This window comes from Bufo gargarizans, chromosome 1 (assembly GCF_014858855.1).
Source record: "Bufo gargarizans isolate SCDJY-AF-19 chromosome 1, ASM1485885v1, whole genome shotgun sequence".
Taxonomy (NCBI): Eukaryota; Metazoa; Chordata; class Amphibia; order Anura; family Bufonidae; genus Bufo; species Bufo gargarizans.
Window position 1 is genome coordinate 291,744,988 of NC_058080.1, and position 26,978 is coordinate 291,771,965.

The window sequence follows — 26,978 nt, forward strand, 5'->3', positions numbered from 1 at the left end:
ATCAAATTTTGGAATACTTCGTTTAACGTTACATACAACCCATTAATATTTAGAAATGTGCAACGGACTGATGCTGATAGATTAAATAGAAAGGAAGGAACAGCAACACAATTCTCTACAGGAAAGTACATGTAGCCTATATAAATGCAAATCAAGGGCATATGTCAACTAGGCTAAGATGTGCTCCTGTTCTGACAAGTGTTACCTCCGTGTAGAAACAAATCTTAAGGAAGACCAGAAAGTCCAGCTGATCATTGAGAAATGGGGGTGAATAATCCTACTGCAGCAGTGCTGTGAACGTACCAATACTTGTAGAGATCAATAGCTGCTAAATCTTAAATTGTACAGTTACCAAACATCATGAAAAGCTATTTTACTCCATTCCATAGAGAGTGAGAGGAGAACATAAAGCATTATCACTGCGGTTTCTGGGAATTCTGCTGGGCATAAACACTTTTCTCAATTGATTCTGAAATGCACTTGCAATCAGTTTTAGCATCTGATTAGGTGATCAGTCTGACTACCATTGAAGCATAAAGGTACATTTCTTCTCTAGATAAGCTAATTATACTTAGGAACACGTCTCGGCATTTTTAATTGCTGTTTGATTTTTCATTCTGAGATCACACTGCATGTAATAAAGTGTTGTCCTGATTGATGTGCCATGTTATAGCCTACAATAAAAATAAGATTATGAGACGTTCTGTACCAGCTGTTAACCCAGTTATTGTCCATAATACTATGTTTAAAACATACTCTTCTACCAAATGGGGGATATGTCTGTACGTGTGAGTGTTACATAAGAAATGAAGGTTCCAATCTTTAATTGTTTTATGGACTTCAGACCAAAATTGTTACAAAATTAGCATCTAGTAATTGGTGCTCTGTTCATACAGCATGCATAGCATAATCTTCCATGCTCTTCTAGCCATTAAAAATATGAAAACTTAAAGAGGTTGGCCACTTTTTGGGGAATTTTTGGAAAACCTCCTTCCTGGTCAAACCTGCAAAAAAGGAAACCTGTTTCCCACTACTTGGTCCAAGCTCCATTGCTCCCTGTCCCCAACTGCCTCGTCGGAGTCCCCTGCTGTCAACATTTCTGTTGACACTACTGCAGCCAATCATTGGCTGCAGCAGTGACAGAATCCTCTTGCGTCAGGTCAATTTGTCATGTGACTCAAGGGGGCAGGTCACTGCTGTGGCCAGTGATTGGCTGCAGTGGTGTCAAACCAAATATTGACAGTGGGGAACCAGCCAAGAACACAGAGTGAAGAAGCCAGGACCCAACGGCAGGAACAGATAAGTATGCTTCCCTTCTGCAGGTCTGGCCAGGAGGGAAATAAGACAATGGTGATTATTATTTTTACCCCAGATATGATGATAAGGCTATATTCATTTCTTTCTTCTCCATTCAGATATTTTATCCCAGATTATGTTATATTTGACAGAAAAAATAGTTTTTTGTGCAGTATAAATTCCCTATCACAATGACAGACCCTGCAGTGAAAACTGAAAGACCCACTGAAAGTGATTGAGGCCGCCTAGCACTGGTGGTATCCATTGTGTGACATATCCAACTATGTTTCAATTTTCACTATAAATAGATGCCATGACAAAAGTGAGAACAGAGCCTAAACCTTATATTATCCATACTACATTATTGGAATATCTCTGTTAGTGACGTCATTAAAATTATAACTCATTATAACGCTGGCCATAAACATTTGATATCCATTTAATAAATCTTCTGACCCTTTCACTTTTTCACATTTTATTATGTTGCGGCCTTGAGCTAAAATAAAAAAATTTCACATTTTCCCCATAAATCAGCATTTTGCATCCAATACCCCATAATAAAAAAGTGGAAACAGAATTGTAGAGATTTTGGCTAAATTCTAAAAAAAGGAAAAAAAATGCATTGATATAAGTATCTCAAACCTTTGCTATAACACTTGAAATGTATTTATGGCAGCTGCTCATTTCTCTTAGGCCTCCAGTATTTTTTCACGGTCCGCAAAACAGGGTTCCGTTGTTCCGTGATCCGTGTCTGTTTTTTCTTCCGTGTGTCTTCTTTGATTTTTGGAGGATCACCAGACATGAAGGAAAGTTAAAAAAAGTCGTTTTGGTGTCCGCCTGGCCGTGCGGAGCCAAATAGATCCGTCCTGACTTACAATGCAAGTCAATGGGGACGGATCCGTTTGACGTTGACACAATATGGTGCAATTGCAAACGGATCCGTCCCCATTGACTTTCAATGTTAAGTCAGGAGTCCCTATCAGAGTTTTCTCCAATCCGATGGTATATTTTAACTTGAAGCGTCCCTATCACCATGGGAACGCCTCTATGTTAGAATATACCATCGGATTTGAGTTAGATTGTGAAAACTCAGATCCGACAGTATATTCTAACACAGAGGCGTTCCCGTAGTGATGGGGATGCTTCAAGTTAGAATATACTAAGAACTGTGTACATGACTGCCCCCTGCTGCCTGGCACCACCCGATCTCTTACAGGGGGCTGTGATCCGCACAATTAACCCCTCAGGTACAGCACCTGAGGGGGTAATTGTGCATATCATAGCCCCCTGTAAGAGATCAGGTGCTGCCAGGCAGCAGGGGCAGACCCCCCTCCCTCCCCAGTTTTAAATTCATTGGTGGCCAGTGTGGCCCCCCTCCCTCCCCAGTATTAAATTCATTGGTGGCCAGTGTGTCCCCCCCTCCCTCCCTCCCCAGTATTAAAATCACTGGTGGCCAGTGCGGCCCTCCCTCCCTCCCCGTATTAAATTAATTTGTGGCCAGTGTGGCCCCCCTCTCTCCCTCCCCTGTATTAAATTTATTGGTGGCCAATGCGGCCTCCCCTCTCCCCCCCAATTAAAATCCCCCCCAGCATTGGTGGCAGCGGAGAGTTCTGATCGGAGTCCCAGTTTAATCGCTGGGGCTCTGATCGGTTACCATGTCCTGGTTGCCATGGTAACCGATCGGAGCCCCAGCGATTAAGCTGGGACTTCGATCTGAACTCTCTGCTGCCACCAATGATCGGGGGGGAGGGGGGTGATTTTAATTAGGGGGGGTTGAAAGGGGGGGCCGCACTGTCCACCAATGAATTTAATACAGGGGAGGGAGGGAGGGGGGCCGCACTGGCCACCAATTGATTTAATACAGGGGAGGGAGGGAGGGGGGCCGCACTGGCCACCAATGAATTTAATACAGGGGAGGGAGGGGGTCTGCACTGGCCACCAATGAATTTAAAACTGGAGAGTTAGGGGGGTATGCCCCTGCTGCCTGGCAGCACCCGATCTCTTACAGGGGGCTATGATACACACAATTAACCCCTCAGGTGCGGCACCTGAGGGGTTAATTGTGCGGATCACAGCCCCCTGTAAGAGATCGGGTGCTGCCAGGCAGCAGGGGGCAGTTTTGTCCACAGTTTTTAGTATATTCTAACTTGAAGCGTTTCCATCACCATGGGAACGCCTCTGTGTTAGAATATACTGTCGAATCTGAGTTTTCACGATGTGAAAACTCAGATCTGAAAAGCTGTTATGCAGACGGATCTGCGGATCCGTCTGTGCGAAAGTAGCCTACGGACACGGATCACGGACGCGGATGAGAATCTTGTGTGCCTCCGTGTTTTTTCACGGACCCATTGACTTGAATGGGTCCGCGAACCGTTGTCCGTCAAAAAAATAGGACAGGTCATATTTTTTTGACGGACAGGAAACACGGATAATGGACACAGATGACAAACGGTGCATTTTCCGAGTTTTCAACGGAAAATCACAGAAAATCACAGAAATGGAACAACGGACACGGATGCACACAACAGTCATGTGCATGAGGCTTTAATCATATTTGAGATGTTTCCATACCTTGATCGGAGTCCACCCGTGGAAAATTCAGTTGACTGGACATGATTTGGAAAGACAAACCCCTGTCTATATAAGGTCTCACAGCTGAGAATGCATATCAGAGCAAAAAACAAGCCATGAGGGAAAAAAAACTGACTGTAGACAGTTTTGTGAGAAGGCACAGGAGAAGGGTACAAAAAATTTCTGCTGCACTGAAAATTCCTATTAGATCAGGGGCCACCATAATTCTTAAATAGAGGAAGTTTGGAACAACAGGATTTTTATTCCAGAGCTGGCAGCCCGATGAAATAAGTATTTAGGGCAAATGGGCCCTCGTAAGAGAGGTGACCAGAACCCAATGGTCACTCTAACTGAGCTTCAAAGATCCTGTATGCAGATGGGAGAACCGGTCAACCATCACTGCAGCACTCCACCAGCCTTGGCTTTATGGCAGAGTGGCCAGAAAGAAGCCTGTCCTCCTGATCAAGGTTGAGGGAAGGCAGCATTGAGCAAAGTACAGAGATATTCTTAATGAACACCTGATCCAGAGTATTCTGGACCTCAGACTGGGCTGAAGGTTTAGCTTCCAACAAGACAATGACCCTAAGCACACACCAAGACAACACAGCAGGTGTTTATTGACAACTCCATGAAATTCCTTGAGAGGTCCAGACAGAGCCCTGACTTGAACCCAATTGAAAATGGTTATCCACAAACAGTCCCCATCCAACTTGACAAAGCTTGAGAGGATCTTCAGAGACGAATGGCAGAACATCCCCAAATTATTCAGGTGTGCAAACCTTTTGACATCATACTCAAGAAGACTTAAGGCTGTATTGCACAGGCAGATTATCTGCCAGATGATCACTAATGAGCGTTTGTAGTAATGCTCGTTAGTGATGATCTGGCAGTGTAATACTGCCGCCGATTACCCTATGATGCTTGTTCATTGGGCAATCTTGATCTTTCAGCATGGTAAAAGATCACGATTTGCCGGCAGCAGATGATGCTTTCTAATCACAAACTGCTGCTGGCAAACTACAGCATGGAGACAAGCGATTGCGTAATGATAGCTCCTCCCCATGTTATGGAGGATATTGCTGCATGTAATAGCAGCGGTCTCCTCTGCTTGCGAGCATAAGCCATTGCACCAGAACATGAGTATTAAGGGAGGGAAATTGATAGCTGTCAGCCGAACAATAGGGATGAGCGAACTCGAACTGTATAGTTCGGGTTCGTACCGAATTTTGGGGTGTCCGTGACACGGACCCGAACCCGGACATTTTCGTAAAAGTCCGGGTTCGGGTTCGGTGTTCGTCGCTTTCTTCGCGCTTTTGTGACGCTTTCTTGGCGCTTTTTGAAAGGCTGCAAAGCAGCCAATCAACAAGCGTCATACTACTTGCCCCAAGAGGCCATCACAGCCATGCCTACTATTGGCATGGCTGTGATTGGCCAGAGCACCATGTGACCCAGCCTCTATTTAAGCTGGAGTCACATAGCGCCGCCCGTCACTCTGCTCTGATTAGCGTAGGGAGAGGTTGCGGCTGCGACAGTAGGGCGAGATTAGGCAGATTAACTCCTCCAAAGGACTTGATTAACTGATCGATCTGCAGCTGTGGATCATTGAGCTGCTGATCCTCAATTGCTCACTGTTTTTAGGCTGCACAGACCGTTTGTCAGTCTCATTTTTCTGGGGTGATCGGCGGCCATTTTGTGTCTTGTGGTGCGCCAGCACAAGCTGCGACCAAGTGCATTTAACCCTCAATGGTGTGGTTGTTTTTTGGCTAAAGCCTACATCAGGGTGAAGCTGTCACACCAAGTGCATTTAACCAGCAATAGTCTGTTCATTTTTTGGCCATATACAAAATCAGGGGCAAGCTGCGCCTGTCACCAAGTGCATTTAACCCTCAATGGTGTGGTTGTTTTTTGGCTAAAGCCTACATCAGGGTGAAGCTGTCACACCAAGTGCATTTAACCAGCAATAGTCTGTTCATTTTTTGGCCATATACAAAATCAGGGGCAAGCAGCGCCTGTCACCAAGTGCATTTAACCCTCAATGGTGTGGTTGTTTTTTGGCTAAAGCCTACATCAGGGTGAAGCTGTCACACCAAGTGCATTTAACCAGCAATAGTCTGTTCATTTTTTGGCCATATACAAAATCAGGGGCAAGCTGCGCCTGTCACCAAGTGCATTTAACCCTCAATGGTGTGGTTGTTTTTTGGCTAAAGCCTACATCAGGGTGAAGCTGTCACACCAAGTGCATTTAACCAGCAATAGTCTGTTCATTTTTTGGCCATATCCCAGTCTAATTCTGTCACTAAATCCATACCGGTCACCCAGCGCCTAAATACTAGGCCTCAAATTTATATCCAGCTAAATCTGTCCCTAGTGCTGTAGCTGGGCGAGTTATTTAGTGTCCGTTCAAGCACATTTCTTGTTCTGGGTTGAAATACAATTCCCAATTTAGCAATTTCATAATTTAGTGGTTCCTGCTATATCAGAGCTCTTTGAAATCTATCCCAAAAAGGGTATATAATATTGAAGGTGCACATAGGGTCATTCAGAGTAACTTCACACACACCCGCTACTGTGTATTTCCAAGTCTAATTCTGTCACTAAATCCATACCGGTGACCCAGCGCCTAAATACTAGGCCTCAAATTTAATTCCCTCTAAATCTCTCGTTACCCACCGCTGTACTGTTGTTGCTGGGCAAGATATTTAGTGTCCGTCAAAGCACATTTTTTGTTCTGGGTTGAAGTACAATTCCCAATTTAGCAATTTCATAATTTAGTGGTTTCTGCTATATCAGAGCTATTTGAAATCTATCCCAAAAAGGGTATATAATATTGAAGGTGCACATAGGGTCATTCAGAATAACTTCACACACACCCGCTACTGTGTATTTCCAAGTCTAATTCTGTCACTAAACCCATACCTGTCACCCAGCGCCTAAATACTAGGCCTCAAATTTAAATCCCTCTAAATCTCTCGTTACCGTTGTCCTGTTGTAGCTGGGAAAGTTATTTAGTGCCCGTCAAAGCACATTTTTTGTTCTGGGTTGAAGTACAATTCCCAATTTAGCAATTTCATAATTTAGTGGTTCCTGCTATATCAGAGCTATTTGAAATCTATCCCAAAAAGGGTATATAATATTGAAGGTGCACATAGGGTCATTCAGAATAACTTCACACACACCCGCTACTGTGTATTTCCAAGTCTAATTCTGTCACTAAATCCATACCGGTGACCCAGCGCCTAAATACTAGGCCTCAAATTTAATTCCCTCTAAATCTCTCGTTACCCACCGCTGTACTGTTGTTGCTGGGCAAGATATTTAGTGTCCGTCAAAGCACATTTTTTGTTCTGGGTTGAAGTACAATTCCCAATTTAGCAATTTCATAATTTAGTGGTTTCTGCTATATCAGAGCTATTTGAAATCTATCCCTAAAAGGGTATATAATATTGAAGGTGCACATAGGGTCATTCAGAATAACTTCACACACACCCGCTACTGTGTATTTCCAAGTCTAATTCTGTCACTAAACCCATACCTGTCACCCAGCGCCTAAATACTAGGCCTCAAATTTATATCCAGCTAAATCTGTCCCTAGTGCTGTAGCTGGGCGAGTTATTTAGTGTCCGTTCAAGCACATTTCTTGTTCTGGGTTGAAATACAATTCCCAATTTAGCAATTTCATAATTTAGTGGTTCCTGCTATATCAGAGCTCTTTGAAATCTATCCCAAAAAGGGTATATAATATTGAAGGTGCACATAGGGTCATTCAGAGTAACTTCACACACACCCGCTACTGTGTATTTCCAAGTCTAATTCTGTCACTAAATCCATACCGGTGACCCAGCGCCTAAATACTAGGCCTCAAATTTAATTCCCTCTAAATCTCTCGTTACCCACCGCTGTACTGTTGTTGCTGGGCAAGATATTTAGTGTCCGTCAAAGCACATTTTTTGTTCTGGGTTGAAGTACAATTCCCAATTTAGCAATTTCATAATTTAGTGGTTTCTGCTATATCAGAGCTATTTGAAATCTATCCCAAAAAGGGTATATAATATTGAAGGTGCACATAGGGTCATTCAGAATAACTTCACACACACCCGCTACTGTGTATTTCCAAGTCTAATTCTGTCACTAAACCCATACCTGTCACCCAGCGCCTAAATACTAGGCCTCAAATTTAAATCCCTCTAAATCTCTCGTTACCGTTGTCCTGTTGTAGCTGGGAAAGTTATTTAGTGCCCGTCAAAGCACATTTTTTGTTCTGGGTTGAAGTACAATTCCCAATTTAGCAATTTCATAATTTAGTGGTTCCTGCTATATCAGAGCTATTTGAAATCTATCCCAAAAAGGGTATATAATATTGAAGGTGCACATAGGGTCATTCAGAATAACTTCACACACACCCGCTACTGTGTATTTCCAAGTCTAATTCTGTCACTAAATCCATACCGGTGACCCAGCGCCTAAATACTAGGCCTCAAATTTAATTCCCTCTAAATCTCTCGTTACCCACCGCTGTACTGTTGTTGCTGGGCAAGATATTTAGTGTCCGTCAAAGCACATTTTTTGTTCTGGGTTGAAGTACAATTCCCAATTTAGCAATTTCATAATTTAGTGGTTTCTGCTATATCAGAGCTATTTGAAATCTATCCCTAAAAGGGTATATAATATTGAAGGTGCACATAGGGTCATTCAGAATAACTTCACACACACCCGCTACTGTGTATTTCCAAGTCTAATTCTGTCACTAAACCCATACCTGTCACCCAGCGCCTAAATACTAGGCCTCAAATTTAAATCCCTCTAAATCTCTCGTTACCGTTGTCCTGTTGTAGCTGGGAAAGTTATTTAGTGCCCGTCAAAGCACATTTTTTGTTCTGGGTTGAAGTACAATTCCCAATTTAGCAATTTCATAATTTAGTGGTTCCTGCTATATCAGAGCTATTTGAAATCTATCCCAAAAAGGGTATATAATATTGAAGGTGCACATAGGGTCATTCAGAATAACTTCACACACACCCGCTACTGTGTATTTCCAAGTCTAATTCTGTCACTAAATCCATACCGGTGACCCAGCGCCTAAATACTAGGCCTCAAATTTAATTCCCTCTAAATCTCTCGTTACCCACCGCTGTACTGTTGTTGCTGGGCAAGATATTTAGTGTCCGTCAAAGCACATTTTTTGTTCTGGGTTGAAGTACAATTCCCAATTTAGCAATTTCATAATTTAGTGGTTTCTGCTATATCAGAGCTATTTGAAATCTATCCCAAAAAGGGTATATAATATTGAAGGTGCACATAGGGTCATTCAGAATAACTTCACACACACCCGCTACTGTGTATTTCCAAGTCTAATTCTGTCACTAAACCCATACCTGTCACCCAGCGCCTAAATACTAGGCCTCAAATTTATATCCAGCTAAATCTGTCCCTAGTGCTGTAGCTGGGCGAGTTATTTAGTGTCCGTTCAAGCACATTTCTTGTTCTGGGTTGAAATACAATTCCCAATTTAGCAATTTCATAATTTAGTGGTTCCTGCTATATCAGAGCTCTTTGAAATCTATCCCAAAAAGGGTATATAATATTGAAGGTGCACATAGGGTCATTCAGAGTAACTTCACACACACCCGCTACTGTGTATTTCCAAGTCTAATTCTGTCACTAAATCCATACCGGTGACCCAGCGCCTAAATACTAGGCCTCAAATTTAATTCCCTCTAAATCTCTCGTTACCCACCGCTGTACTGTTGTTGCTGGGCAAGATATTTAGTGTCCGTCAAAGCACATTTTTTGTTCTGGGTTGAAGTACAATTCCCAATTTAGCAATTTCATAATTTAGTGGTTTCTGCTATATCAGAGCTATTTGAAATCTATCCCAAAAAGGGTATATAATATTGAAGGTGCACATAGGGTCATTCAGAATAACTTCACACACACCCGCTACTGTGTATTTCCAAGTCTAATTCTGTCACTAAACCCATACCTGTCACCCAGCGCCTAAATACTAGGCCTCAAATTTAAATCCCTCTAAATCTCTCGTTACCGTTGTCCTGTTGTAGCTGGGAAAGTTATTTAGTGCCCGTCAAAGCACATTTTTTGTTCTGGGTTGAAGTACAATTCCCAATTTAGCAATTTCATAATTTAGTGGTTCCTGCTATATCAGAGCTATTTGAAATCTATCCCAAAAAGGGTATATAATATTGAAGGTGCACATAGGGTCATTCAGAATAACTTCACACACACCCGCTACTGTGTATTTCCAAGTCTAATTCTGTCACTAAATCCATACCGGTGACCCAGCGCCTAAATACTAGGCCTCAAATTTAATTCCCTCTAAATCTCTCGTTACCCACCGCTGTACTGTTGTTGCTGGGCAAGATATTTAGTGTCCGTCAAAGCACATTTTTTGTTCTGGGTTGAAGTACAATTCCCAATTTAGCAATTTCATAATTTAGTGGTTTCTGCTATATCAGAGCTATTTGAAATCTATCCCTAAAAGGGTATATAATATTCAAGGTGCACATTGGGTCATTCAGAATAACTTCACATACACACGCTTCTGTGCATTTCCAAGTCTAATTCTGTCACTAAATCCATACCGGTCACCCAGCGCCTAAATACTAGGCCTCAAATTTATATCCCGCTGAATTTGAATACAATACATTGGGCCAAATAATATATTTGTTGTTGTGGTGAACCATAACAATGAGAAAAACATCTAGTAAGGGACGCGGACGTGGACATGGTCGTGGTGGTGTTAGTGGACCCTCTGGTGCTGGGAGAGGACGTGGCCGTTCTGCCACATCCACACGTCCTAGTGTACCAACTACCTCAGGTCCCAGTAGCCGCCAGAATTTACAGCGATATATGGTGGGGCCCAATGCCGTTCTAAGGATGGTAAGGCCTGAGCAGGTACAGGCATTAGTCAATTGGGTGGCCGACAGTGGATCCAGCACGTTCACATTATCTCCCACCCAGTCTTCTGCAGAAAGCGCACAGATGGCGCCTGAAAACCAACCCCATCAGTCTGTCACATCACCCCCATGCATACCAGGGAAACTGTCTCAGCCTCAAGTTATGCAGCAGTCTCTTATGCTGTTTGAAGACTCCGCTGGCAGGGTTTCCCAAGGGCATCCACCTAGCCCTTCCCCAGCGGTGAAAGACATAGAATGCACTGACGCACAACCACTTATGTTTCCTGATGATGAGGACATGGGAATACCACCTCAGCATGTCTCTGATGATGACGAAACACAGGTGCCAACTGCTGCGTCTTTCTGCAGTGTGCAGACTGAACAGGAGGTCAGGGATCAAGACTGGGTGGAAGACGATGCAGGGGACGATGAGGTCCTAGACCCCACATGGAATGAAGGTCGTGCCACTGACTTTCACAGTTCGGAGGAAGAGGCAGTGGTGAGACCGAGCCAACAGCGTAGCAAAAGAGGGAGCAGTGGGCAAAAGCAGAACACCCGCCGCCAAGAGACTCCGCCTGCTACTGACCGCCGCCATCTGGGACCGAGCACCCCAAAGGCAGCTTCAAGGAGTTCCCTGGCATGGCACTTCTTCAAACAATGTGCTGACGACAAGACCCGAGTGGTTTGCACGCTGTGCCATCAGAGCCTGAAGCGAGGCATTAACGTTCTGAACCTGAGCACAACCTGCATGACCAGGCACCTGCATGCAAAGCATGAACTGCAGTGGAGTAAACACCTTAAAACCAAGGAAGTCACTCAGGCTCCCCCTGCTACCTCTTCTGCTGCTGCCGCCTCGGCCTATTCTGCTGCTGCCGCCTCGGCCTCTTCCTCCGCCTCTGGAGGAACGTTGGCACCTGCCGCCCAGCAAACAGGGGATGTACCACCAACACCACCACCACCACCACCTCCGTCACCAAGCGTCTCAACCATGTCACACGCCAGCGTTCAGCTCTCCATCTCACAAACATTTGATAGAAAGCGTAAATTCCCACCTAGCCACCCTCGATCCCTGGCCCTGAATGCCAGCATTTCTAAACTACTGGCCTATGAAATGCTGTCATTTAGGCTGGTGGACACAGACAGCTTCAAACAGCTCATGTCGCTTGCTGTCCCACAGTATGTTGTTCCCAGCCGGCACTACTTCTCCAAGAGAGCCGTGCCTTCCCTGCACAACCAAGTATCCCATAAAATCAAGTGTGCACTGCGCAACGCCATCTGTAGCAAGGTCCACCTAACCACAGATACGTGGACCAGTAAGCACGGCCAGGGACGCTATATCTCCCTAACTGCACACTGGGTAAATGTAGTGGCAGCTGGGCCCCAGGCGGAGAGCTGTTTGGCGCACGTCCTTCCGCCGCCAAGGATCGCAGGGCAACATTCTTTGCCTCCTGTTGCCACCTCCTCCTTCTCGGCTTCCTCCTCCTCTTCTTCCACCTGCTCATCCAGTCAGCCACACACCTTCACCACCAACTTCAGCACAGCCCGGGGTAAACGTCAGCAGGCCATTCTGAAACTCATATGTTTGGGGGACAGGCCCCACACCGCACAGGAGTTGTGGCGGGGTATAGAACAACAGACCGACGAGTGGTTGCTGCCGGTGAGCCTCAAGCCCGGCCTGGTGGTGTGTGATAATGGGCGAAATCTCGTTGCAGCTCTGGGACTAGCCAATTTGACGCACATCCCTTGCTTGGCGCATGTGCTGAATTTGGTGGTGCAGAAGTTCATTCACAACTACCCCGACATGTCAGAGCTGCTGCATAAAGTGCGGGCCGTCTGTTCGCGCTTCCGGCGTTCACATCCTGCTGCTGCTCGCCTGTCTGCGCTACAGCGTAACTTCGGCCTTCCCGCTCACCGCCTCATATGCGACGTGCCCACCAGGTGGAACTCCACCTTGCACATGCTGGACAGACTGTGCGAGCAGCAGCAGGCCATAGTGGAGTTTCAGCTGCAGCACGCACGGGTCAGTCGCACTACAGAACAGCACCACTTCACCACCAATGACTGGGCCTCCATGCGAGACCTGTGTGCCCTGTTGCGCTGTTTCGAGTACTCCACCAACATGGCCAGTGGCGATGACACCGTTATCAGCGTTACAATACCACTTCTATGTCTCCTTGAGAAAACACTTAGGGCGATGATGGAAGAGGAGGTGGCCCAGGAGGAGGAGGAGGAGGAGGAGGAAGAGGGGTCATTTTTAGCACTTTCAGGCCAGTCTCTTCGAAGTGACTCAGAGGGAGGTTTTTGGCAACAGCAGAGGCCAGGTACAAATGTGGCCAGCCAGGGCCCACTACTGGAGGACGAGGAGGACGAGGATGAGGAGGAGGTGGAGGAGGATGAGGATGAAGCATGGTCACAGCGGGGTGGCACCCAACGCAGCTCGGGTCCATCACTGGTGCGTGGCTGGGGGGAAAGGCAGGACGATGACGATACGCCTCCCACAGAGGACAGCTTGTCCTTATCCCTGGGCAGCCTGGCACACATGAGCGACTACATGCTGCAGTGCCTGCGCAACGACAGCAGAGTTGCCCACATTTTAACCTGTGCGGACTACTGGGTTGCCACCCTGCTGGATCCACGCTACAAAGACAATGTGCCCACCTTACTTCCTGCACTGGAGCGTGATAGGAAGATGCGCGAGTACAAGCGCACGTTGGTAGACACGCTACTGAGAGCATTCCCAAATGTCACAGGGGAACAAGTGGAAGCCCAAGGCCAAGGCAGAGGAGGAGCAAGAGGTCGCCAAGGCAGCTGTGTCACGGCCAGCTCCTCTGAGGGCAGGGTTAGCATGGCAGAGATGTGGAAAACTTTTGTCAACACGCCACAGCTAACTGCACCACCACCTGATACGCAACGTGTTAGCAGGAGGCAACATTTCACTAACATGGTGGAACAGTACGTGTGCACACCCCTCCACGTACTGACTGATGGTTCGGCCCCATTCAACTTCTGGGTCTCTAAATTGTCCACGTGGCCAGAGCTAGCCTTTTATGCCTTGGAGGTGCTGGCCTGCCCGGCGGCCAGCGTTTTGTCTGAACGTGTATTCAGCACGGCAGGGGGCGTCATTACAGACAAACGCAGCCGCCTGTCTACAGCCAATGTGGACAAGCTGACGTTCATAAAAATGAACCAGGCATGGATCCCACAGGACCTGTCCGTCCCTTGTCCAGATTAGACATTAACTACCTCCCCATAACCATATATTATTGGACTCCAGGGCACTTCCTCATTCAATCCTATTTTTATTTTCATTTTACCATTATATTGCGAGGCTACCCAAAGTTGAATGAACCTCTCCTCTGCCTGTGTGCTAGGCCTAAATATATGCCAATGGACTGTTGCAGTGGTGGGTGACGTGAAGCCTCATTCTCTGCTATGACATGCAGACTGATTCTCTGCTGACATGAAGCCAGATCCTCTGTTACGGGAGCTCTCTCCTCTGCCTGGGTGCTGGGCCTAAATTTATGACAATTGACTGTTGCAGTGGTGGGTGACGTGAAGCCTGATTCTCTGCTATGATATGAAGACTGATTCTCTGCTGACATGAAGCCAGATTGTCTGTTACGGGACCTTTCTCCTCTGCCTGGGTTCTGGGCCTAAATTTATGAAAATTGACTGTTGCAGTGGTGGGTGACGTGAAGCCTGATTCTCTGCTATGATATGAAGACTGATTCTCTGCTGACATGAAGCCAGATTGTCTGTTACGGGACCTTTCTCCTCTGCCTGGGTTCTGGGCCTAAATTTATGAAAATTGACTCTTACAGTGGTGGGTGACGTGAAGCCTGATTCTCTGCTATGATATGAAGACTGATTCTCTGCTGACATGAAGCCAGATTGTCTGTTACGGGACCTCTCTCCTCTGCCTGGGTGCTGGGCCTAAATTTATGACAATGGACTGTTGCAGTGGTGGCTGACGTGAAGCCTGATTCTCTGCTATGACATGCAGACTGATTCTCTGCTGTCATGAAGCCAGATTGTCTGTTACGGGACCTCTCTGCTCTGCCTGTGTGCTAGGCCTAAATATATGCCAATGGACTGTTGCAGTGGTGGCTGACGTGAAGCCTCATTCTCTGCTATGACATGCAGACTAATTCTCTGCTGACATGAAGCCAGATTGTCTGTTACGGGACCTCTCTCCTCTGCCTGGGTGCTGGGCCTAAATTTATGACAATGGACTGTTGCAGTGGTGGCTGACGTGAAGCCTGATTCTCTGCTATGATATGAAGACTGATTCTCTGCTGACATGAAGCCAGATTGTCTGTTACGGGACCTTTCTCCTCTGCCTGGGTTCTGGGCCTAAATTTATGAAAATTGACTCTTACAGTGGTGGGTGACGTGAAGCCTGATTCTCTGCTATGATATGAAGACTGATTCTCTGCTGACATGAAGCCAGATTGTCTGTTACGGGACCTCTCTCCTCTGCCTGGGTGCTGGGCCTAAATTTATGACAATGGACTGTTGCAGTGGTGGCTGACGTGAAGCCTGATTCTCTGCTATGACATGCAGACTGATTCTCTGCTGTCATGAAGCCAGATTGTCTGTTACGGGACCTCTCTGCTCTGCCTGTGTGCTAGGCCTAAATATATGCCAATGGACTGTTGCAGTGGTGGCTGACGTGAAGCCTCATTCTCTGCTATGACATGCAGACTAATTCTCTGCTGACATGAAGCCAGATTGTCTGTTACGGGACCTCTCTCCTCTGCCTGGGTGCTGGGCCTAAATTTATGACAATGGACTGTTGCAGTGGTGGCTGACGTGAAGCCTGATTCTCTGCTATGACATGCAGACTAATTCTCTGCTGACATGAAGCCAGATTGTCTGTTACGGGACCTCTCTCCTCTGCCTGGGTGCTGGGCCTAAATATATGCCAATGGACTGTTGCAGTGGTGGCTGACGTGAAGCCTCATTCTCTGCTATGACATGCAGACTAATTCTCTGCTGTCATGAAGCCAGATTGTCTGTTACGGGACCTCTCTGCTCTGCCTGTGTGCTAGGCCTAAATATATGCCAATGGACTGTTGCAGTGGTGGGTGACGTGAAGCCTCATTCTCTGCTATGACATGCAGACTGATTCTCTGCTGACATGAAGCCAGATTGTCTGTTACGGGACCTCTCTGCTCTGCCTGTGTGCTAGGCCTAAATATATGCCAATGGACTGTTGCAGTGGTGGGTGACGTGAAGCCTCATTCTCTGCTATGACATGCAGACTGATTCTCTGCTGACATGAAGCCAGATTGTCTGTTACGGGACCTCTCTGCTCTGCCTGTGTGCTAGGCCTAAATATATGCCAATGGACTGTTGCAGTGGTGGGTGACGTGAAGCCTCATTCTCTGCTATGACATGCAGACTAATTCTCTGCTGACATGAAGCCAGATTGTCTGTTACGGGACCTCTCTCCTCTGCCTGGGTGCTGGGCCTAAATTTATGACAATGGACTGTTGCAGTGGTGGCTGACGTGAAGCCTGATTCTCTGCTATGACATGCAGACTAATTCTCTGCTGACATGAAGCCAGATTGTCTGTTACGGGACCTCTCTCCTCTGCCTGGGTGCTGGGCCTAAATATATGCCAATGGACTGTTGCAGTGGTGGCTGACGTGAAGCCTCATTCTCTGCTATGACATGCAGACTAATTCTCTGCTGTCATGAAGCCAGATTGTCTGTTACGGGACCTCTCTGCTCTGCCTGTGTGCTAGGCCTAAATATATGCCAATGGACTGTTGCAGTGGTGGGTGACGTGAAGCCTCATTCTCTGCTATGACATGCAGACTGATTCTCTGCTGACATGAAGCCAGATTGTCTGTTACGGGACCTCTCTGCTCTGCCTGTGTGCTAGGCCTAAATATATGCCAATGGACTGTTGCAGTGGTGGGTGACGTGAAGCCTCATTCTCTGCTATGACATGCAGACTGATTCTCTGCTGACATGAAGCCAGATCCTCTGTTACGGGAGCTCTCTCCTCTGCCTGGGTGCTGGGCCTAAATTTATGACAATTGACTGTTGCAGTGGTGGGTGACGTGAAGCCTGATTCTCTGCTATGATATGAAGACTGATTCTCTGCTGACATGAAGCCAGATTGTCTGTTACGGGACCTTTCTCCTCTGCCTGGGTTCTGGGCCTAAATTTATGAAAATTGACTCTTACAGTGGTGGGTGACGTGAAGCCTGATTCTCTGCTATGATATGAAGACTGATTCTCTGCTGACATGAAGCCAGATTCTCTGTTACGGGACCTCTCTCCTCTGCCTGGGTGCTGGGTAGTGTTGAGCGCGAATATTCGAAAAGCAAATTTTTTTCGCGAATATCGCAACTTCGCGATTTCGCGAATATTTCGAATATAGTGCTATATATTCGTAAAAACGAATATTCGTTTTTTGTTTCCCCCCCCCCCCCCCACAAAATTACAGTACACATATAATTGATTGTTTCCCAAAGGTCCAACAGCTCAGATCTTACTCACATTGCCTAGAAAGTGATTGAGGCGCGAATCTTCGTAAGGCGATTTTATTAGCGCACATGCGAATATCGGCACGTCCCAGAACAGAGGCAAAGGGCTTTGCATTCATACATTAGTGAATTGAGTTGCGAATCTTCGTAAGGCGATTTTATTAGCGCACATGCGAATATCTACACTTGTCCCAGAACAGAGGCAAAGGGCTTTGCATTCATACATTAGTGATTGAATTGAGCTGCGAATCTTCGTAAGGCGATTTTATTAACGCAAATGCAAATATCTACACTTGTCCCCAGAACAGAGAGGCAAAGGCCTGTGCATTCATATAGTATAGCACCATATTCGCGAATACGTAGAACTTCGTAAAATTCGATTTACGAATATTCGTATTTTTTATTTTACTTTCCACCTTACAGATTACATTGATCTGTACTCTGTCAACTACTGTCATCACCCCCCACTGTATCTCGATTGATTCCCAAAAGTCTCACATTCCCTAGAAAGTGATTGAGGTGCGAATCTTCGTAAGGCGATTTTATTAGCGCACATGCGAATATCTACACTTGTCCCAGAACAGAGGCAAAGGGCATTGCATTCATACATTAGTGATTGAATTGAGTTGCGAATCTTCGTAAGGCGATTTCATTAGCGCACATGTGAATTTTGCATAGCATATGTATTATGCGATAATTCGAATTATCGCATATGCGAAATAATAACGAATTTGAATAATCGCGAATATTTTACGAATATTCTTTCGAATATTCACAAAATTTCGCGAATTCGAATATGGGACATGCCGCTCAACACTAGTGCTGGGCCTAAATTTATGACAATGGACTGTTGCAGTGGTGGGTGACGTGAAGCCTGATTCTCTGCTATGACATGCAGACTGATTCTCTGCTGACATGAAGCCAGATTGTCTGTTACGGGACCTCTCTCCTCTGCCTGGGTGCTGGGCCTAAATATATGCCAATGGACTGTTGCAGTGGTGGCTGACGTGAAGCCTCATTCTCTGCTATGACATGCAGACTAATTCTCTGCTGACATGAAGACAGATTCTCTGTTACGGGACCTCTCTCCTCTGCCTGGGTGCCGGGGCCTAAATATCTGAGAATGGACTGTTCCAGTGGTGGCTGACGTGAAGCCTCATTCTCTGCTATGACATGCAGACTAATTCTCTGCTGACATGAAGACAGATTCTCTGTTACGGGACCTCCCTCCTCTGCCTGGGTGCTGGGCCTAAATATATGCCAATGGACTGTTGCAGTGGTGGCTGACGTGAAGCCTCATTCTCTGCTATGACATGCAGACTAATTCTCTGCTGACATGAAGACAGATTCTCTGTTACGGGACCTCCCTCCTCTGCCTGGGTGCTGGGCCTAAATATATGCCAATGGACTGTTGCAGTGGTGGCTGACGTGAAGCCTCATTCTCTGCTATGACATGCAGACTGATTCTCTGCTGACATGAAGCCAGATTCTCTGTTACGGGACCTCTCTCCTCTGCCTGTGTGTGTGCTGGGCCTAAATATATGCCAATGGACTGTTGCAGTGGTGGCTGACGTGAAGCCTCATTCTCTGCTATGACATGCAGACTGATTCTCTGCTGACATGAAGCCAGATTCTCTGTTACGGGACCTCTCTCCTCTGCCTGTGTGTGTGCTGGGCCTAAATATATGCCAATGGACTGTTGCAGTGGTGGCTGACGTGAAGCCTCATTCTCTGCTATGACATGCAGACTAATTCTCTGCTGACATGAAGACAGATTCTCTGTTACGGGACCTCCCTCCTCTGCCTGGGTGCTGGGCCTAAATATATGCCAATGGACTGTTGCAGTGGTGGCTGACGTGAAGCCTCATTCTCTGCTATGACATGCAGACTGATTCTCTGCTGACATGAAGCCAGATTCTCTGTTACGGGACCTCTCTCCTCTGCCTGTGTGTGTGCTGGGCCTAAATATATGCCAATGGACTGTTGCAGTGGTGGCTGACGTGAAGCCTCATTCTCTGCTATGACATGCAGACTGATTCTCTGCTGACATGAAGCCAGATTCTCTGTTACGGGACCTCTCTCCTCTGCCTGTGTGTGTGCTGGGCCTAAATATATGCCAATGGACTGTTGCAGTGGTGGCTGACGTGAAGCCTGATTCTCTGCTATGACATGCAGACTAATTCTCTGCTGACATGAAGACAGATTCTCTGTTACGGGACCTCCCTCCTCTGCCTGGGTGCTGGGCCTAAATATATGCCAATGGACTGTTGCAGTGGTGGCTGACGTGAAGCCTCATTCTCTGCTATGACATGCAGACTAATTCTCTGCTGACATGAAGACAGATTCTCTGTTACGGGACCTCTCTCCTCTGCCTGGGTGCCGGGGCCTAAATATCTGAGAATGGACTGTTCCAGTGGTGGGTGACGGGAAGCCAGATTCTCTGCTATGGAACCTCTCTCCAATTGATTTTGGTTAATTTTTATTTATTTAATTTTTATTTTAATTCATTTCCCTATCCACATTTGTTTGCAGGGGATTTACCTACATGTTGCTGCCTTTTGCAGCCCTCTAGCTCTTTCCTGGGCTGTTTTACAGCCTTTTTAGTGCCGAAAAGTTCGGGTCCCCATTGACTTCAATGGGGTTCGGGTTCGGGACGAAGTTCGGATCGGGTTCGGATCCCGAACCCGAACATTTCCGGGATGTTCGGCCGAACTTCTCGAACCCGAACATCCAGGTGTTCGCTCAACTCTACCGAACAAATGTTAAGCTGACAGCTATCTTACAGTGTAGGTGTAAGGCCGGCCTAATGCCAATGACACTATTATTCTTCAAGGACAGAAAACTATATTTAGGGTTAGCTCTATTTTTTTAAGTAGAGTGAACTATTAAGCTAAAAAAATCATATAAATGCTGGTGAAGCTGGTGAAATTGATTAATCACTGAAACCAGGGCTTTTTTTCTGGCGGAACGCACCGGAACGGCGTTCCGCCACCTTTTGACATCGCAGCCTGCCATGCTCCAGCATCGCAGGCTGCGATCTATCAGCGGGGAGGGACTGGGAGGAGGAGCTGGGGGCCGGTGCGTTCACTGTGCTCCGGCCCCCAGCTCCAGTACAGTTATAAAATGTGTAAAATTAATAATGATTCTATTCATGCTGCCCCCTCTGTAGTATAACATTCAATATATCCATCCTACTCACAGGGCCACTGTTATCGTAATGCAGGCCGGCCGGGCAGACGAGCGGCAGCGTGACTGACTGACGTCACGTGCCTGTGCCGCCTGCTTCATTCATAAAGTAGGCCAGGCAGGCACATGACGTCAGTCAGTCACGCTGCCGCTCGTCTGCCCGGCCGGCCTGCATTACGATGAAACAGTGGCCCTGTGAGTAGGATGAATATATTGAATGTTATACTACAGAGGGGGCAGCATGAATAGAATCATTATTAATTGTACACATTATTTAACTGTACTGGAGCTGCAATGGGGGGGGGGGTCTGTGGATGGCACTGTTATGGGGAGGGGGGGTCTGTGGATGGCACTGTTGAGGGAGGGGGTCTGTGGATGGAACTGTTATGGGGTGGGGGGTCTGTGGATGGCACTGTTTTCAGGTGGGGGTCTGTGGATGGCACTGTTATGGGGTGGGGGGTCTGTGGGTGGCACTGTTATGGGGTGGGGGGTCTGTTGATGGCACTGTTAAGGGGGGGTCTGTGGATGGCACTGTTATGGGGTGGGGGGGTCTGTGGATGGCACTGTTAAGGGGGGTCTGTGGATGGCACTGTTATGGGGTGGAGGGGTCTGTGGATGGCACAGTTATGGGGTGGGGGGTCTGTGGATGGCACTGTTATGGGGTGGGGGGGTCTGTGGATGGCACTATTATGGGGTGGGGGGGTCTGTGGATGGCACTGTTAAGGGGGGGTCTGTGGATAGCACTGTTATGGGGTGGGGGGGTCTGTGGATGGCACTGTTATGGGGTGGGGGGTCTGTGGATGGCACTATTATGGGGTGGGGGGGTCTGTGGATGGTACTGTTTTGGGGTGGGGGGTCTGTGGATGGCACTGTTAAGGGGGGGGTCTGTGGATGGCACTGTTATGGGGTGGGGGGTATGTGGATGGCACTGTTATGGGGTGGGGGGGGTCTGTGGATGGCACTGTAAAGGGGGGTCTGTGGTTGGCACTGTTATGGGGTGGGGGGGGTCTGTGGATGGCACTGTTATGGGGGTGGGTGGGGTCTGTGGATGGCACTGTTATGGGATAGGGGGTCTGTGGATAGCACTGTTATGGGGTGTGGGGGGTCTGTGGATGGCACTGTTATGGGGTGGGGGGGTCTGTGGACGGCACTGTTATGGGGTGGGGGGGGTCTGTGGATGGCACTGTTATGGGGTGGGGGGGGGTCTGTGGATGGCACTGTTAAGGGGGGGTCTGTGGATGGCACTGTTATGGGGTGGGGGGTCTGTGGATGGCACTGTTATGGGGTGGGGGGGGGTCTGTGGATTGCACTGTTATAGGATGGGGGGTCTGTGGATGGCACTGTTATAGTATGGGGGATCTGTGGATGCCCCATAACAGTGCCATCCCCATATCCCCCATTAACAGTGCCATCCCCATCTGGGGGGTTTCTTTGCTGGGCCGGACTTTTATAGCCCCCCCAAATTTTACTTGCATCCCTGTTCTCTAAAGGGGGGTTTTAGGAGGCGGTCCCAGGGGTGGGTAGGGGCGTGGCCAGGGGAGGGGGGGTGAGTTCCACCACCCTTTCTCTGAGAAAAAAAGCCCTGACTGAAACTATGAACTTAAATAAGGTAGCTGCATCACCAATATTGTAAACTCTTCCTCTTTTTGTGTACCCACAAAAAACAAGCCCTCATACAGCTACATTGATGGAAAAATTAAAACGTTATAGCTCTCAGAATCTGACAATGAAAACAGGAAAATGGGTCTCAATTATCGGGCCTTTGTGAGTTTGTGAAGCATGAGATGGATTTCTCCTATTTAGGAAACTGGAGGAGGGCACTGTTGTAATTCCATCAGGGATACTACTGTTTCTGACAGCAAGAATGTATTGTTTGCAGAGCTTGCTATTCTTGCCACAATGGAAACTGGATGAGCCATCCATTAGGGTTCTCAGAAATAATTATAAATATTATCCAGAAAAATATTCTACCATTTTACATTTTACAATAAACAAAGAAATTGAAGATTACATCTTTTAGCACTTACATCTTGGTTGGTCATTTCCCAGTATGGTCTCTCTCCATATGACATGACTTCCCACATCACAATTCCATAGCTCCACACATCACTTGCAGAGGTGAACTTACGGAAAGCAATGGCCTCAGGGGCAGTCCATCGTATTGGTATTTTTCCACCCTGTGAACATCATATCATATGGTTAAGTGCTAATGTGAATGCCCTATCTCTTCAGGAGGTGATAAATAACATGAAGCAAATAAGGTGAAACAAGCCTCACAACCATGAACACACATATCACTGATGCTCGGACAGCGTAATACAGAAAATAAAATGCGCACTTCCAATAACTGGTAAGGATTTTGTCTCGGGAGAAAAATAAAAGTCATGAGTCACATGATGTATTTTGAAACGATAAATTGAACTCCATTTACAGATAATTCAAGAGCAGTGTTGTAATCTTCCCTCCTGAACAGTTATTACAGTCCTGCATGAAAGTAATAAAAAGTACAATAGTACCAGAAGCAGTAGGGCATGGTCCTGAATTTCAAATGCAATACATATCCTTGATTCGAAGATCAAATCAGACCTCTGGAATCCCGATACTGGCTGCAAATGTCCTATGTGTCAAGTCTACTGGCTTAATCCAAACAATGAAAGGTATGGTGGACAGGTGTATTGCACTAGCAGGGTTTCAAGAAATTCCCTTTGTTACAATAAAAAGTAGTAAAACTGGACACAAAAATTGGAAGAACTGTTATCACAAAAGGGATAGTTCACATCTCCGTTTTATTTTCTGGTTTCCTGATCCGTCAGAACAGGGGAAAAAAGGATTTTGCAAAAATAAAAAAAAGAAGAGGATCTGATAGCTCTAACGTGATGTAAACGTTGCAGTAAATATGGAATAGGCCGTCTGTATTAGTGCATGTGCAATCCTATTTTTGTTTTAAAAAATGACCAGATTTAACAGATTAGGAGTTGTCCAGTTAAAAAAAAAACCTCAAAGTGGCTTCAAAATTAAACAAAGTCATACTCACCTCACTGATCTCCCACAGTTTCCCTGCAAGTCTTTAATCCTTCCCTCTCAACACAACATTGCGATAGCTCAGCTAATGACTATATGTGACTATACTGTTGCCAGTGGTAATCTGAGCAGTCACATTTCCTGAGAGATACCCAGAAGTACAAGGACTATTAGGGGACCTGCTAATCATTGGAACAGTGTATCAATGAGTTGAGTATTGCTTTTTTTACCTTCAAATCAAGATGAACTCAGCATACAGCTTCGATTTAGTGCATCCTTGTATTTAATGGAGGCTGTCATGGCACAAATTTTTTTTTTTTTTATAAATAAAAGGATCCTGTTGCACATTTGGCATCTGTTTAAACCATTTCCATCGGAGATCTGTTTTATTTCAGACAGAAAAAACTATTGCATGCAGGACTTTTTTTTTTCAGCTAAAAAATGGATCTTATACTACTGGAATATCACACTGAGTTTTATTGCTATTCTGTAACATCACTGTGCACATTATTCCTGTGCCGTAATTTTATTGTGCACATTATCCCAGTGCATTAGGAAAACCAACATAATCATAAGCTTTTCATATTCATGCCACCGAAGGTGGTCATGGTGTGTATAAGTCCCTATGAAGGAAAAAAGACAATGCAGCAGCACTCTGCAAGCACAAATAAAGTACAAAAATGCCATAATTATAGAAAACATTCTGGCGCTAATGCTACGCTTATTTTGAAAATGTGAGATTCTTGGCAAATACATTTTGTAAAAAATTATTTAGGCCCGTCTGCCAAACGTCAAGGCGATTAAGATGGAAACCTAACACTAAATACTACCTGTTATGTGCCTTAATTCCCACAATAAAATTCAGGGAGAGCAGGTTCCACATGCTTGCTGGGTCCACTCTGCTTTTTGCCATCTTTGGTGCCATATCGGCCTCCATTAAATCCAGGGATGCACTAAATGGAAGCTGTATGCTGAGTTCATCTTGATTCGAAGGTAAAAAAAAGCAATACTCAACTCACTGATACCCTGACACTACGTACGGTTCCAATGCTTAGCAGGTCCCCTAATAGTCTCTGTACTTCTGGGTCTCTCTCAAAACAGGAAATGTGACTGCTCAGATTACCACTGGCAACAGTGGTGACCTATCACAGATAGTCATTAGCTGAGCTATCGCAATGTTGTGTTGAGAGGGAAGGATTTAATATTAGCAGGGAAAACGAGAAACTGGGTGAGATCAGTGAGGTGAGTATGACTGTTTCATTTTGAAGCCACTTTTTTTTTTTTTTTACTGGACAACTCCTAATCTGTTAAATCTGGTCATTTTTTAAAACAAAAATAGAATTGCACATGCACTAATACAGACGGCCTATTCCATATTTACTGCAACGCCTACATCATGTTAGAGCTATCAGATGCTCTTCTTTTATGTTTCCTGTAATGAACATGCACATTACATGTTCTAGTCAATAAATTGCTTGGCAGCCAATGTGATATCACAATGACTAATTAAATTGCAGGGAATGTTTAATGCACTGCTTCATACAATCGATAGTTGTAAAGTAGCACCAGGGATTACTTTTATCCTTGGAGTGGAGAGCTTTATTACAGACTAGTTCCCGGTCTACATGGACACAGAACGCAACACTTACAAGATCCACTTAACTCCTTGACAAGCAAATGTTGTATATACTACACTAGTCTTCTACTAGTCTTACCAAGCTATAATCATAATGTTCCTTGCTGGATAACTGTTTTTAACCTTCCTCTGAACATTAGACAATATTGAATTATATGGTGGAAAACCGTTTCAAAGTAGTTATGTATATTAGCTTACTCTTGTAGTATATGCAGCTTCAGGATCATCTTCAAGAACCCGGGATAGACCAAAGTCTGAAACTTTGCAGACCAGGTTACTGTTAATGAGTATGTTCCTTGCTGCCAGGTCTCTGTGGACATAGCCCATGTCTGAAAGGTACTTCATTCCAGATGCAATGCCTCTCAGCATACCCACAAGTTGAATTACAGTGAACTGGCCATCATTTTTCTGCAGGAAAAAGGAAACAATGTCATAATTTTACATAATATGTGCATCAGTACCGTGTTGACGTTGTTGTCTATGGGATGAATTTACAGCCCACCAAAAGTCTGCAATTTGGTTCACACTCCCACGAAAGTCTAGAAAATGCATTTTCTTTTTTTCCAAGCCTTTCAAATATAGGATATACCTTGTGAAGTATTCAGCACAATACGGCAGAATTATTATTTTATCATCTGGAAAAAGTACTTAGAAAAATATGCCGCTCAAGCCAAACTCCGGCGGAAAAGGTGGGTGGTTCTTCAGAATCACACAGAATGCCACTCATTTCTGGACATTGAAATGTAATGATATAAAAATGTAAAATTATCCCTCTTCTTAGAATTTCACATTTCAAGCCGAAAAGAATCTTGGATTTGTATTATCTCTAACTATATATAAAATCATAGTAAATGAAAATAATAATCCGGATTTTAAAATTCAGTTATATCTAGAAAACAATTGAGGACCTCATTTTCTCCAATTCTGACAGAAACAGAATAGCACATAATAACAGTCATTGAGCTCCATGTGATAATACAATGTTTACAGTGAACCTTAGCTCCGCGATAGTATGAGCCATTAATGAAGGTTTCCTGGGAGACACATCACAGACTCTTCATGCTTTCCACAATCACTGCACAAACTGTAACAAAACCATTGACGGTACAAAAGCGATACAAAATTCATATTATGCTATGTCTAATTGAAATATAAACAGAGCTTCAACTACCTAGAGAAATCATATTCTCCCACTAAGTAGGACCATATAGTTACTAGCCGCTAAGAAGAATATTAAATAAAACATGTTTTTCTTTATGAGACTCTTAAAGAGTTTAAGGAGAGGTTAATCTGGGACATTGTCTAGAGCAATAAATCTAGAACAAGCAATGCTTGCCAGCCACATACTGGAAGGGAGCCCCAGACATTGTTTTTGTGCATGAGATTTGTACATTACAGTCAAATGTTACAAAATTGCCTAGGAAATAAAGCAAACTGATTGTTCCCCTGCATATAAATATAGATAAAAAGGATATATTGCTACAATCAAGGACTTTAAGGACTTGAAGAGTCACCACAGCAGTTATATTTGCATTATTACTTTTTACAAGTCATGGTTGCATAGACATGTTGGGACAGTGGCATAACTAGAACTGACTGGGTAATTTTTTTAATGCCTCTCCCTTCCCCTTGGTCCCCTTAATGCAGAATTCCAAAACAAAAAAAATACTCCTCTCTTCTCCTCCCACGGACACCTCCGCTCTTCATGTAGCACTGTGTCTAGGCAAATACTACATTTTGACCAGATTTCACACTGCACCGGTTCATAGTGCACTCCTATGCACACTACATCTTGTCCTGAAGCTGTGCACTTCAAGGACTTATTGCAACGCAGGTGCCCGGAGAAGAAGATCAGG

At 45.4% G+C, this 26,978-nt stretch overlaps 1 protein-coding gene across 1 annotated transcript in view; it reads right to left on the reverse strand.

Annotated features, from left to right (window-relative positions):
• EPHA5 (EPH receptor A5) overlaps window positions 1-26,978 on the reverse strand; it is a 472,285-nt gene that overhangs the window by 12,711 nt on the left and 432,596 nt on the right. Inside the window, exons 13-14 of the mRNA XM_044278770.1 lie at window positions 25,321-25,530; window positions 22,493-22,642 (exon numbers count right to left, since the gene is read on the reverse strand). Of these exons, the coding sequence (XP_044134705.1) occupies window positions 22,493-22,642; window positions 25,321-25,530 (360 nt within the window). The remainder of the gene's footprint in view (window positions 1-22,492; window positions 22,643-25,320; window positions 25,531-26,978) is intronic.